A 14,016-nucleotide genomic window follows, 5' to 3' on the forward strand; every position below is an offset into this window, starting at 1 on the left:
CAGGGAACTCTGACATACTGTGATCAGGTAATATTACACATTACCTCTTCACCCCTAGCAACCACTATCTAATGATTTGTTTCAAAGCTGTGTGCATCTTTTTCTTCTTTCTCACTAGTGCTGACTCTGGTAATGGAAAAGGTTTTTTTTGTGCTTTTCTGAGTCATGCAATTATTGTAAATCACAGTGTATAATTGTGTGTGACCTGAAATGTCGCTGTAGTGTAATTAATGTTCCTGTGTTTTGTGCATCTATAGATCTGCAGTTTTTCCTCATGCAGCCAGCAGAGAAAATTGTTCTCACTGAATGGCAGATTGTAGAGGCACTCAAAGCCTGCCCAAGTTTGAAAAGGAGATCCCCATGAAACACCTACACAAGCTGTGTACGAGGAATAGTGACTCAACGGTCTATACAGTATTACTTCATATTCAATCACCATTAAAAAATGTTGTATTTCAAAGCCAGATTTCAATCAAATTTACAAATCTGAGATGGAGGGGAAAGAGGAGCTTGGGGGAGGAGTTTTAATTAAAACATTCTCATTGATCTCAGGGCCTGGGCTGTTCTCTGTCTTTTTCCTTTTTTAATTACGTCCTAAATTTGGGATCCTTCCAGATCGCTTTCTGTCCTAGTGTAACCATCCCTCAGGGTTATTATTGACTTTAAATATCACACATTTCAGACTCATCATTAAAGCTGCAGTATGTATATATGTGTGTGTGTGTGTGTGTGTGTGTGTGTGTGTGTGTGTGTGTGTGTGTGTGTGTGTGCGTGCGTGCGTGCGTGCGGGGGGGGCGACTGGTGGCTTCAACAGCTCGGTCATGGTGACAATACTGCCAGGGGTTTGATCTCGCCTTCTTCATTGCCTGGATGGGCAGTGACCGGTGGTTCTCTCCCCTTCAGCTTGAAACGTTGTCTTTTGACAAAAAAACCCACATTGCAACACCACCAGAAATAACCGTGAGACACCCGCAGTACAGTGGTCGTTCTCCTGTTTGCGTGCATCAGAACTCGCGCGCGGCTGTCCCAGTCCCCGGTGTGCGCGGTTGAAGAGTGTCCCGACTGTGGGAATTCATGGACATTGTCCTGGCATGGCTCGGCGTTTCATCACCCAAGCCCAGTTGAATGATCTCATGGTTGATTAGCTTGGTCAGATATTCAATCGATCTGGGTCTCAATTGCTGTTGGATTTAATGTTTTTGAATATAAGTTTCTCAGAGGGCAGCAGACTGACAACTGACACAGTGGTTAGCATTGTTGCTGTGCTGTACTGGGGTCATAGGTTCGATACTGGACCTGGGGGGCTATCTGCATGGGGTTTGTATGTTCACCCCATGTTTGCATGAGTTTCCTCCCCCAGGCCAAAGACATCCTGGTAGGTTTATTGGCTTCTGAGAAAACTGGCCCTGGTGTGAGTGTGTGTGTCAATGTCTGTCTGTCCTGTGATGGACTGGCGTCCCCTCCGGGGTGTACCCCGCCTCGCTCCTGTTTCTTGCCCTCATAGGCTCTGGCTCCCCCCCGGTGAACCCGAATTGGAAGAAGAGGTTAGAAAATGGATGGATGGATTAGTGAATGTGGCGCATGCCTGCCAATCACGCACACCTGCTATTTCACAGCCTGGCTCACACATTGGCGTGAGTGGGCACGAGGGAGATGTAGCACTGCTGTGGATCTTTTGTGCATCTCTTCCTTGTGCCACAGCAGCAGTGCTCTAGGAGCCTGTTGATTACGTCTTGATTAGCCGTCAATTTACAGACGTAGGTCTGGTGCTCCTCTGTGTGGTGCGTGCGCTTCAGTGCAGTTCTCACAAAGTTAGCATATGAAACCCAAAGTTTTCATTTCTTGGCCCACTGTGGGGATATTTGCACTAACTGCAGACCCGGTATAAGCATTTCACATCACACTGAGTGTGTGAATAAAGGAAGCTCCACAAAGAAAAAAATCTATTTGTGTTCATGAAGAAACCAAAAGGCTTCATGTGTATTGTACAAAGGGGAAGAAAGTGTCAGCTGTCAAGAACGTCTTTTTCCTGGGCCATTCCTGATTAAATCATTGCTGAAGCAGGTGATTCATTTTTCATGTGCCCTTTTGATCATCCTTGCTAAAATCTTACCATAAGCCACAAATAGAAAATCTTATTTTAGCTTGCAGGCAACTGAGCTGGCAGATCACAACACCATACATCAGAAACCATAGAACGAAAGGAGCAAAAGAGGGGTTTCATCTTTCTAAGCAGAAAACTATTAAAATGATCATGTATCATCTCTCCATTCATTTTCTAATCGTTAAGGAGCTGGAGCCTATCCCGGCACAAAACAGGTGCAAGTTGGGGCTACACCCTGGACAGTACACCAGTCCAGTGCAGAGCACACACAGACACACACACACTCAGCATCCCAGGTGTGAAATTAAAACCAGGGCCCCAGTGGGAACCACTGTACCACTGTGCTGCCTGGGTATAATTATATTAATCTCAAATAAAGTCAAGCCACAGAGTCGCAGTGTTTTGAGATTGTGATCTAGTGATCTTAGGAAGTATAAATCCTGGTATCAAATCTACCATTCATCCTTTTTTAACCGCTTCATTCAAACTCAGGGCAGTTGGGAAAATGGAGTCTATCCCGGCAAGCAATGGGCTTAAGGCAGGACACACCCACACACACTCAAACCAGAGCCAATTTTTTCCAGAAGTCAGTGAACATGGGGAGAACATACAAACTCCACACAGATAGAACCCCAGAAACTGAACCCAGGAATAGCTGGGAGGCACAAATACTAACCACTGTTCCTCCCTTATTATGCGCCATATTCAATTAAATGCATTTTACAAGACAGAAGGTGCACTTAAGGTACAGATTTCTATTCAGATGAAAGTTTTATTTTCATTTTTTTTCCTAAAATACTTAGAGCATAAGGCTGTGAAAAAAGGACAGGTCACCTAGCTTTCCCATCTTGTTCACTTGCTAGTAAGTATAACCCCATGATGTAACCCAGCTGTTTCTTGAAGGAAGCCAGGATTTGGGCTTCAACAATATCCAGCTGGGCAGCTTATTTCACACTCCCACCACCCTTTACGTAAAGAAGTGCCTCCTGTTCTCTTTTTAAATGTATTTCACTGTTGATTATAAAGATGTCCATTACGATAATTGTATCAATACCTTTAAAGATTTTGAATACTGGAATTAAGCCACCTTGTATCCATCTCTGCTCAGGGCTGCAGAATATTTGGTTCCTTTAAACCATCAGTGTAAGACTTTCTTTTTAGCCTGGGAACATACCTGGCTGCATGTTCTTGGACCAGTTCTACAGCAGCAGCATTTAGTTTGTGACAAGACTGTGAAAATTGAACACTGTATTTTAAATGGGGTTTGATTCTGTGTTGCTACCAATTGATGAATTCTGCTTCACCCAGAGGTTTGTGCAAGAAAAAGGTGGCTCTGTGGCTAAGGGTCTGCGCCTGTGGCTGGAAGGTTGCTGGTTCAAATCCCGTGGCTGGCAGAGGAATCCTACTCTGTTGGGCCCCTGAGCAGGGCTCTTAACCCCAGCTGCTCCAGCGGTGCTGTATAAAATGGCTGACCCTGTGCTCTGACCCCAAGCTTCTCTCTCCCTGCCTGTGTGGCTCATGGAGAGCAAGCTGAGGTATGTGAAAAGACAAATTCCTAATGCATGAAATTGTATATGGCTAATAAAGTGATCTTATCTTGTTATCTATAAATATATCATTGGGGTGTAATATGTTTATGTATAATCCACATCTGAAGAAGGCTCCAGAGCCGAAATGTCATGTTTCTTTTCTTTTCCTTTCAGTGTGGAATAAACCTTTACTTGTTCCTTTGATAAATACATTGTATAATTATATACAATTATGCCTTGCTTGAAATTCTACTCAGCACTCCCCACCTGCTTCTGTTCCTCGCGCAAACCTCCGGGTGAAGCCGAATTCATCTCTTGGTAGCAACACGGAACTCACTTTCTTGATTTATTTTTTATTTAATCCTTTGCACTTCTAAGAAATCACAATTTTAACAATTGGTCAAACACCAGAGATGACAGAATATGATGGGGGGGGGGGGCTTCTCTACTTTCCATGGTGCTCTATCTTCCAAAGCCAGCAGCTGCAGCTCAAGCTCTGCTCGTGTCAGCCTGAGAAGGAAGGAGCACATCTTCTGAAAGGGCAGATGCAGGATACCAGCTACTGTAGCCATGCCTAATCTGTCAGCCTGCAGGAAGTGAAATTACATTGTTATTGCAGGGACTCGATAGACTCCCAATCCCTGAACAGAAAAATGTGCAAGATCTCTGACACACAGCAGTGTGGCTGTGACATTTGTGGGCCCGACACTCTCTGCCTGAACTCTCCGCTAACTTGTGGATATTTACAGTTTCTTGATCGGCTGAATCAATGTTAAACAAATTTGGGAATATAAGTAAATCCTAATTAACAGCACTATAAACTATGTGAATTGGTGTGTTATTAATTGGTGTGGGTGGAGCGGTGGCGCTGTGGCTAAGGATCTGCACTTGCAGCTGGAAGGTTGCTGGTTCAAATCCCACAGCTGGCAGAGGAATCCTACTCCGTTGGGCCCCTGAGCAAGGCCCTTAACCCCAGCTGCTCCAGGGGTGCCGTATAAATGGCTGACCCTGCGCTCTGACCCCAAACTTCTCTCTCTTCCCACCTGTGTGTCTCGTGGAGAGCAAGCTGGGGTATGTGAAAAGACAAATTCCTAATGCATGAAATTGTATATGGCCAATAAGGTGATCTTATCTTATTAATTCAAATGCTGTGTTGGCAACTAGCTCATTTTAAGGTATTCTACTAAAAAATGAATATTGCTGTTCAAGAGCCATCTTAAGCAGGCATTTTCGACATTAGACATTGTAGTATTTTAGAATAGCAGAGCTCAGGCGTTTATGGTTTTAGGTGTATCGTACTTGTGCTGGCTTTCCCACTTAGCAGAGCTCCCTGGCAGTGATTTCAAGGGAAAAGATCAAGTCTCCACTGGTCTCAGCTAGGTGACCTGGTGAGCACTGTGAGTTCTTTCTCTCTGTAGAGAATGTCATCCAGCAGTGGGATGGAATATGGCTGAAATTAGTTTTAATGTTGATGCTTTGAATGATAATTGTTTGAAAAAGAGTAAATTACGTGCCTTACTGTGTACAACACCGTATATTTTCTTCCCTGCACTCATGCTAATGCAGTAAACCTGTGGAAACGATGCTCTTAATATGGAATATTAAATATTCCAAGATGTCAAGTGTAGTTCTGAACTGACATTTACATTTGTAACTAGAATCAGATATTAATAATACTCTAAAATAGAAAGCCAGTAGCCCCTTTATATGTGAAAAGGGACTAAAAGGTAGAGATAAAATTAGGAAACACGAGTCTGGGTTTTAACATTGCACTTTCTAATAGGGGGCACTTTCTGACTTCAGCGGCTCTGACAAAATCAATACCGGTTTCATTTCCCCTTCCTGTCATTTATTCAACAGTTTCCACAGGGATTTATTATAGCCCATTGTTCAACCTCTTGTTGGAATGCACGAATATAGACAGCTTTTTTGTCATTCAATTTAAATAATAATCAAGCTAGTTTAAAAAAACCCTTTGCAACGAAGAGACGTTCAAGGGATTGGGGACTGCGGAGTGTTTTTCATTAGGCTCAGCTAAAGAACGGAAGACGTGTAAATAGACATTTACTTAAGGTATGGCCATGCACGAGTGCCTCACATTATGGGCAGTATAGATAATGCCTTAAATTTATTCTAATTGACATACAGGAGCGGTGAGGTGTAAAATGGCTTGTATTGGGAAGAGCGCTTTAACACGGTTCGTCAGGGCTACTGCCTCAGTCATCACAGCCAGCTGACACACGACCTCACGGGGGGATTTCGTCTGCAAATGGGCTCGTGCTCCAGCTGTCTCGTGCTTTTAAGAAATACACCTTTATTTCACTTCGACCGTGAGAAGTCGCTGCGCCGTGCTGTGAAAGCCCCGAGTGGCACCGGGCGAACACGGCTGCGCAAGATGTACGGAATACTGGGAGGAGACCCGTGCGGGAATTCTGATGTAAATCCTCATGTCAGAATTTGATCTTTAATAAACTAAACTTCCGGCTCATGTAGAATTCCACAAACGCTTATAAGCGGCGACACAATTCAGCAAGAAAAAGGGATCACTTTTTATTTTATTTTAAGAAATGAGAGTGGTCCGTGACAAATACCGTGCACACATAGGTTAACACGTGGTAACTTCTCACTGTACTGATATGTATTTTATTATTATTATTGTATCATTCGTTACACTGTTGCTGTGTTGTCTGTGTTAAGCTGCTGTTGCACTGCAATTTCCCTCACGGGATCAATAAAGTATCTATCTAAACACGCCACGCAAGAGTATAAAAACATGTTTAGGTTATGTAGAAATGCTCCCCCCTCCCACGCCTTTAGTGTGGTAAACCTGGAATACTGATAACCCGGGTAAAAGTGGTGTCCATCGCCCCTTCGACTTCAATTCCTGGTGTAAGACGCTCCGAGTCCCGCCCGCCGCTCTGCAGCGAAGCCCAGAGCAGAGCCTGGCAGGGCCGCTCGCGCGTGCTGCCCCGACGCTGACGCAGCTGCAGGGGCGGGGCCTGCTCCAATGCAGCAGACGGCTGGAGCGGCAGCCGGTTCCTGCAGCAGTCAGCTGGGCGACAAGCTGACACACGGGGCTACAGCGCAGAGCGGCGGAGCTACCGGGAGGGGAACTGAACAGCGCTGGGAGATGCCAGCGACTGACTGACGCATAATCCCGACCACCACCCCCCCCCCTCTGCTCCTCTAACTAGAAAATCCTGGCAAAACCCAAATCTTCAGTTAAGAAGATTTATAGTGGATCGCCTGCAGTGGCGCAGACTTGCGGTGATCTTTATTTTAATGGGTGTTTCTTCTTATAGGCGTTTTACGTTTGTTTTTGGAAACCAAGAGGACCTTGATGATTGATTTTTGCCCCCCCTACCCCGTTGGCGTAGCACTGCACAGCTGTTAAAAATAAACGTTATTTCATTCAGCAATACAGTCAATGGGCATCGGCGTGTCATCTCTTGCGAGTTCTGTGACTAGACTGGAGGTGCTAGTCAGCGATTCCAGCTGAGAATCCCACCGGACTGTCTGGGCAAGACGAATTGTCACCGCTATTTTTTTTATTTCAAACCGAAAAAAGGGATCGTGTCATGACGACGTACCTGCAGCTCTGCCGGACCCTCTGCTGAGGCAACCGATGAGGATCATGGATACTTGTGTATCTGCTTTAGGATTCCAAAGTAACCGTTTTATAAATGGAGGAAGACATTGACACCCGTAAAATCAACAACAGTTTTCTCCGCGACCACAACTATGCAACAGAAGGTAATTTTAATCAGATTAATATATAAATCTGAGTCTCTGAAATAATATTATACACATAAATATGCATGACCGGTATTAACAGGCGATTACAAGTAATTCCTCTAGCGCATGTACAGTATAGAGCCAGGTTTAGACTGCTGACATAACAGTTCCGGTCCAAAATCTTCATTTAGCAACTCTGGTTGTTAGGCTGTTTGGTCGGCGAGAAGATTAAAATGTATTTCACAAGCTGTTAAAAACTCTGTTACGTAGCGAGAAACATCGTTCCAGAATACTGTAATCTTGCTGTTAATCTCTTGCAGTTCATCAAACCAGCGACAGCTGTCTCCTGTATATCCCACCAATGAAGGAATGAATGACTAAATTAATCCCTGTCGCGAATTCTCTGGAATTTCATTAATAACCACAGAAAAAAAAGCTGAGCATGAGCTGCAACTTTAAGAAACGAGATTCTGGATTTATACTGTTCTCCCTCATTGGAAAAAGCTTTAATGTTATACTTGTAGTACCGCAGGACGCCTGGGGGGGATGATTTACGTGGTTCAAAAGTCTTGTTAATTAGGTGAGTGGTGGTGCCGTCTTAGACTGTGCTAGGATATTGCTTTCATTTTAGGACATAAACGAGTTTTTTAAGTGTGTGGATTTAGGATTTCCAAGTTCGTACGGTTTCCAGTAACTGCTTTGCGCGGCTCCGTGTTTCGCAGGTGTGTGTTTGTGAAGGAGCCGTATTGAACTTCGCTTTACCCGGGAAACCAACAGTCGTCCTCACTGTCCCCTGCTCCACACTGAACCTCCTCTTCTCTGGCGCTCTCTTCATTCGGATTAGGACAGTTTTCTCAAACCGTCCCTTTCCACACAGAAGTACAAGGAAGATGGCAGTTTGGGGACGTTAGGAAGATATAACGCGCGGGAGCAGTCATGTCATGCGTCTAGATCCTTCTGGCGAATTCGTCGAGCCGGCCGGAACCTTTATTGCACGGAGAGCAAAAACTCGACAGAACCCGAACCCGGCTCGTCTGTAGATCAATTACAGAGGCTATCGTACCACCTCCCGCAGCGCTTGTTGTAATGCACAGAACTGATCCATTAGGTCTGGCTGTAATCATGTAGTTAATTTAAACCTTTATAATTCTAAGTAGCTAAAGGGTACGTTTGTGGACCAGAAAAATGGTCGTTTTGTCCACTCTTTAAGTTTAAGGCCAGTGCTAGTGACAATTTTGACTATACACAAGCAAGTGGTGATTATTATTACCAATGTAATAATGTCAATGTAAATTCAATTTTCCGGCGTGGACACGCACGGTCCATGTCTCTCAATCTAGAGTGCAGCTTTGCCGTTATTGATCAATTTAAAACGGGGGAGATTAATTGAGCGCCAAGCCAGGTCAGATAATAGATTGCAAAGACGACTTCCAGTCCCGCAGCGGAGGTGAGGGAACGTCACAGCAGACCGGCACTCCTCACCTGGGAGCGAAGCAGGCTGTGAAGAGAACGAGGGTCATAGTTTAGGAAGTAGAACAGAGACGAGCTTAAGCCAGACGCAGCGAAGCGCTTCTGGAAAAGTCAGAGTGTCAAACAGGTGGGCTTGCAAGATACAGATGATTTTACTGCGTGACAACGGGAGCGTTTGAATTTTAAATCGTTGCGGTTTTTATGCACTCCCCGGAAATGAGATGGGGTACCTAAACGCCCTACTTAAGGATTTCACCCAGAGTCCCCTGACCTTTACAGTTTATCCGGGTTTTTTTTTCATCGCTACTGTCTTCCCTGTAATTGCGCTGGAAGCTTTGGGTTATTGATCGCGGCGGAGCAGAGCGTTGCTCGCAGCTGGAAGGAAGATGACTGGCGACAGGCGGTCGGTTGATCCTTGCTCTTCGCCGAAGGACTCTGGGGAGTTTAGAGAAGGTCGTGTGTTTTGGCCATTATCGCCGGTCAGTAAATGTCAGCTGTGTGAATTGATGTGTGTGTGCTTAGTCGGTCTCAAACTGCTGCTGTGCTTTGTTTTAAAAATAAACACTGTAGCAAGAAATATATATTTCTCCAAGTCTTCCCAGGGATCTGTTAAATGCAGGTTACCACTCTTGCGCAACCTGAATAACTGCTCTGCTTCAAGTGCCCTAGTTTGTGCATTTGGCACTCATTATAGGAATATTAAAGGCGTAGTTTGTTCGCTGCTCTGGGTAACAGTCTCACAAGATGTGCAGTCTTACTGACACCTCTGCTTTCTGTGAAGCTTTGATTGATGGTCCCATTTTAAAACGATGTCTCTGGCGCTTTCCTTTCTGTGGTGTGTCTGGGCACTGTTGCACTGAAGAGCTGCGGTTATTGCTAATTAGAGGTTATGGTAGGAGGCAGTATTTGCAGAGTATGTAACACCTGTCCCTGATGCATGATGGTGAGGGCTGCATTCTGAACAGTCTGCAGTTTTGTTGTGTTTTTAAAGTACGTATTGAAGGAGAGCTGGACTAAATGAGCGAAGAGTGTGTTTTAATCAAGACTGAATAGTGTGAGAGTTAGGAGTTAGGATCTCTGTTAGTAGCCGGGATATTGGGTTGTGGAGTCAACAGAGAAGCAGGGTACCAGTTTTAGATTTGCTCCTTCAGGATGTACAGTACTGGCACTTGCCCTTTGCTTGAATGACAAACATAAGGAAGTAATGATGGAGTTCAAGTCTTCACCCATTGGTTTATGGGCTTCATCCAATAGTAACAGTGCAGTTTCCCACCTGCTCTGTAATTGAGCCAATAATTCCTTTTAAGGCTCTGAATGTCACCATTCCTTGTAAATTTTGTCAGAAATTACACGTGATTTCTGTTCAACAGAAGGGAGAAGGCTGCAGTTTGGCAGTTGGAAAGCTACCTGGAAGTACTGGGTTTGCAATCTTGCTTGATTTAGCAGTGTTGCTGCCTTCTACCTTGTTCTCGGATCTCAGGAGCTCAGCAAGGCTGGCTCTGGTCAGTGCTGGGAGGGGAGAGCTCTAAGGGATTTATTTTTCCTGAGTCTCAATTTTCTCTGGGGGCAGTAGGGTGTCACAGTGGTTAGCATAACTGCCTTGCCGTGCTGGGACCCTAGCCTTATTTCCGGACCTGGAGTGCTGTCTGTGTGGAGTTTGCATGTTCTCCCCATGTTCACATGGGTTTCCTCCTGGTGCTCCGGTTTCCTCTCACACTCCAAAGACATACTGGTAACTGTAGGTTAATTGGCTTCTGGTTAAATTTGCCCTGGTGTGAGTGCACAGTTGCAGTCTGTAAGTATTTGGACAGGGACATGGTTTCTGTTGTTTTGGCTCTGTACTCCAGCACATGAGATTTGAAATGAAACAACGACTATGAGGTTAAAGTGCAGAATGTCTGCTTTAATTCAACATTAGTAATTTAATTAATTACTTCCGGTCCCCTAAAATGGGGAAGACTATGTCTAAAAAGGGCTGAGAGTCCTATATGGTTCTCCCAATATAGACATAAATACCCTCCAATTAAAGCTGACATTCTGCACTTCAACTTCGCAGTCACTGTTTCATTGCAAATCCCAAGTGCTGGAGTACAGAGCCAAAACAACAACAATGGTGTGACTGTCCAAATACTTATGGACTGCTCTGTATGTCTGTGTCTCTGTGTCTGCCCTGCGATGGACTGGCGACCCATTCAGGGTGTGCCCTGCTTGCATCCATCGCTTGCTGGGACATCTCTGTTGGCTTAAGCTGGAGGGACTGTGACCCATGAGGGATCTATACCTCCCTGGCTTGGGCTAGGACATCCGAAAGCATGTGCCCATTCTGGGCTAGCAAGGTGAAGCAGGAGACATTCCTTGTTGGGAAGTCGGAATCTCCTGTCTCCACAGCTGATCTCATTTACACGGTGTCTTCAGTGGCCCCTCGCTTCCCCCGCGTTTATTACAGGGCAAGTGCAGCTGAGCTGCAGTAACGCAGGCTGGCCTGCCCCTCCCCTGTCAGGCAGGCCGAGTGCCTGGGATTGAGCTCAGGCAGCTGCTGAGCTGTACTCCACCCCCTGCACGTCTAATGGGAGTCAATGAGCTGCTGTCCTAACCCATGACCCATCAAGAGAACCCCTTCTCTGTAGCAGGGAGACCCCCCTCCTCCACAACAGGTGTCATCTTTTAGCACGGGAGAAATGCAGGGGGCAATAGTAGCAGTATCAATACTACTACTAAATAATAATCATGACAATAATCATTATTAATTATTATTAATAATAATGATTATTATTATTGTTGTTATAAATGCTCCCAGCCACTGATTCACTCTGCACTGCTGAGCAGGTTAATGACCCAGGCTGATTCTAAGAGTGTCCAGTATGTTATGCAGAACCGATGTCCTGTTGCCACAGTGGTGATGTTGCACAGTCCACCTTCTTGTCTCTGTCAGTCTGTTCTTTTGGGTAGGGCCCACAGCACTGTCCAGGATGCAATGGCTCCTCTGTGAGAGAATCTATTTGAAATTCTGTAGAAAGGTGAAAAACATAATGCAAAAATGCTGCTGGATGAGGAGTTTTGTCTAACAGCCTCTGTGTGGTATACAGCTCACTGGAAAAGGGCAGCAGAGCATTCATTAGGAGCCAGGGTTATAACTAAATAACCCTAGGCAGTAGAGTACAGTAGATCCATTTCTCCAGTGAGGCACTGGACAGATGCACTCGTGTTTTAAAAATTGATTAATAAAATATGACTCATGCATTTTTAAAAACATTTTTATGTGTCATTTTCTTCCGTTTTATCTCTGCTGCTCATTCCTGTTTTATTTTCTCTTAACTGTCACTCGTAACATCTGTAGGCATTGTTGACATAAGCAAAAAAGACACTTCTTCGCGAGTTCAGGACTCAACAACATCATCCTGTCAAGGCTGAATAGTTGTGGTTTTATCCGTTCGCCATTCAAGAATACACTGAACCTATACACTGACATGCGGTTTACCCTACACAATACCCCTATTAAATTTGAGGAGATCATTTTTGGTGGAGATGGGTTGTTCCCCATTTTTAAACCCTTAAAATAGCACTCTGGTGCTTTGTATACTGCACCATACTGATATGCAGGCTGCTTTTTGCCCAAGGAAGAGAGCTAGGTCCGACTCATTCTTGTCATCTCAGTCTTGCTCTGCTCATTCCTAACAGGTGGGGCCCGAGGATTGATGGTGTTTAATTGCAAGCATATGGTGCTGCTTACTGTGGGATTTAGAGATGTAGTGCAGAAGACAGGAATGGTGTTGTTGCTCTGTGCTCAAGGTAGAGGCTCGTATCCCGGGAGCTCAGTGCGTCTCTTCCTTGCTTCAGCACGGTTTTCCCTCACCAAGAGTGATTGCAGCTGTTGGTTGATGGCTGCCGATGTCCATGTTTAAAGCTGATAACCTAAACCGGTCCAAATCCAATTCTGTGGTTTTCTCTCTTGCTGTTTCTTTTCATGCGTTTGTATCAGATCCGAGCTGTGTGAATTCAGATTTAGTTTAGTGGCCAAAGACGAATGCATTTCCAACTCCGAGATCAAGAAAGAGTTGGTGTTTAGTTTAAGATCAAATTGCCCTATTGACTGAATCTGTATATTGGAAGTAGAAGGAAAAAAATTACAAATGCATTTAGAAGAATATGTGCTTCTTTCATTCCCCAAGGTTTATAGCCCTGGAGAATAAAGTGAAGGTGGTTATGGCCCACAGCTTTGACTTATTAATTTTATAGATTTTCTTTAAATTCCGACGGAAGGGAAGATCGCAGGACAGTCCTCTGTTTGCAAGCACACACACAGTAAATGACCTTTTAGTAAACCTCAGGGTTCCCTTTTTTATTCCGATCGCTCAGAAGGTGTCTCTTGCTCGCACACCCTTTTTTTTCCCCCCGATTGCCCCAGTGCGCCCTACACCTCATGAATTTTTATAGTGTTTCTAAAATGTTTAATATTTTTCAATTCACTAAACACGGGCTGGGCCTGGGGAAGTTAATGCAATTGGTCGGGTCTGATTTCATGTACTAGCCTCTGTAGGCGTCGTCTTTTTGTGCATTGAGATAATGGATTTTTTTCCCAAAACCTAAATCTAGCCTCTGGGCTGCTGCATTGCTGCAGAACTATAGGAATGGCCAAGGGCTTGTTGTCAGAAGTGCAGAACAGAGAGAAGCACTAGTGCAGACTGAATTGTGAGACCTCCTGACTTAAGATAAGATAAGATCACTTTATTGGCCATATACAATTTCTCAATTTGTCTTTTTGCATGCCCCAACTTGCTCTCCCTGAAATACACAGGCACCCAGACAGGGGGAGAAGCTTGAGGTCAGAGCACAGGGTCAGCCATTTATACGGTGTCCCTGGAGCAGTTGGGGTTAAGGGCCTTGCTCAGGGGCCCAACGGAGCAGGATTCCTCTGCCGGCCGCGGGATACAAACCGGCAACCTTCCAGCCACAGGAGCAGATCCTGAGCCACAGAGACATTAACGTGTCCTGGTACCAAATGGATTGAACCTCTATGGTGAATTATGGAAAGCCAAGTAAATGTGGTGTGATCCAGACTAGAAGATTTCAAAACCCACCCTATACTAAGAAGAGGATGGTGTACTGGAAAGACAAGAAAGTTTCCTATCTTTACTGCAGTACAAAATGTGCTGGAAAGGTAACTATATGATGCATTCA

The 14,016-nt window shown here is 44.8% G+C and overlaps 1 protein-coding gene across 3 annotated transcripts in view; it reads left to right on the forward strand.

The window, feature by feature from the left end:
* The window catches only part of LOC148821044 (serine/threonine-protein phosphatase 2A 55 kDa regulatory subunit B beta isoform), a 104,971-nt gene that overhangs the window by 43,720 nt on the left and 47,235 nt on the right, over positions 1-14,016 (forward strand). Inside the window, exon 1 of one of the 3 annotated variants that reach the window (XM_088932620.1) lies at positions 6,668-7,386. The exons of the other annotated variants lie outside the window; for them this stretch is intronic. Within the exon in view, the coding sequence (XP_088788746.1) occupies positions 7,317-7,386 (70 nt within the window). The 5' untranslated portion in view covers positions 6,668-7,316. Of the gene's footprint in view, positions 1-6,667; positions 7,387-14,016 lie in introns of those variants that run through there. 3 annotated transcript variants of the gene reach the window in all.

The sequence above is a fragment of the Atractosteus spatula genome, chromosome 14 (assembly GCF_055471065.1).
Source record: "Atractosteus spatula isolate fAtrSpa1 chromosome 14, fAtrSpa1.hap1, whole genome shotgun sequence".
Classification (NCBI taxonomy): Eukaryota; Metazoa; Chordata; class Actinopteri; order Semionotiformes; family Lepisosteidae; genus Atractosteus; species Atractosteus spatula.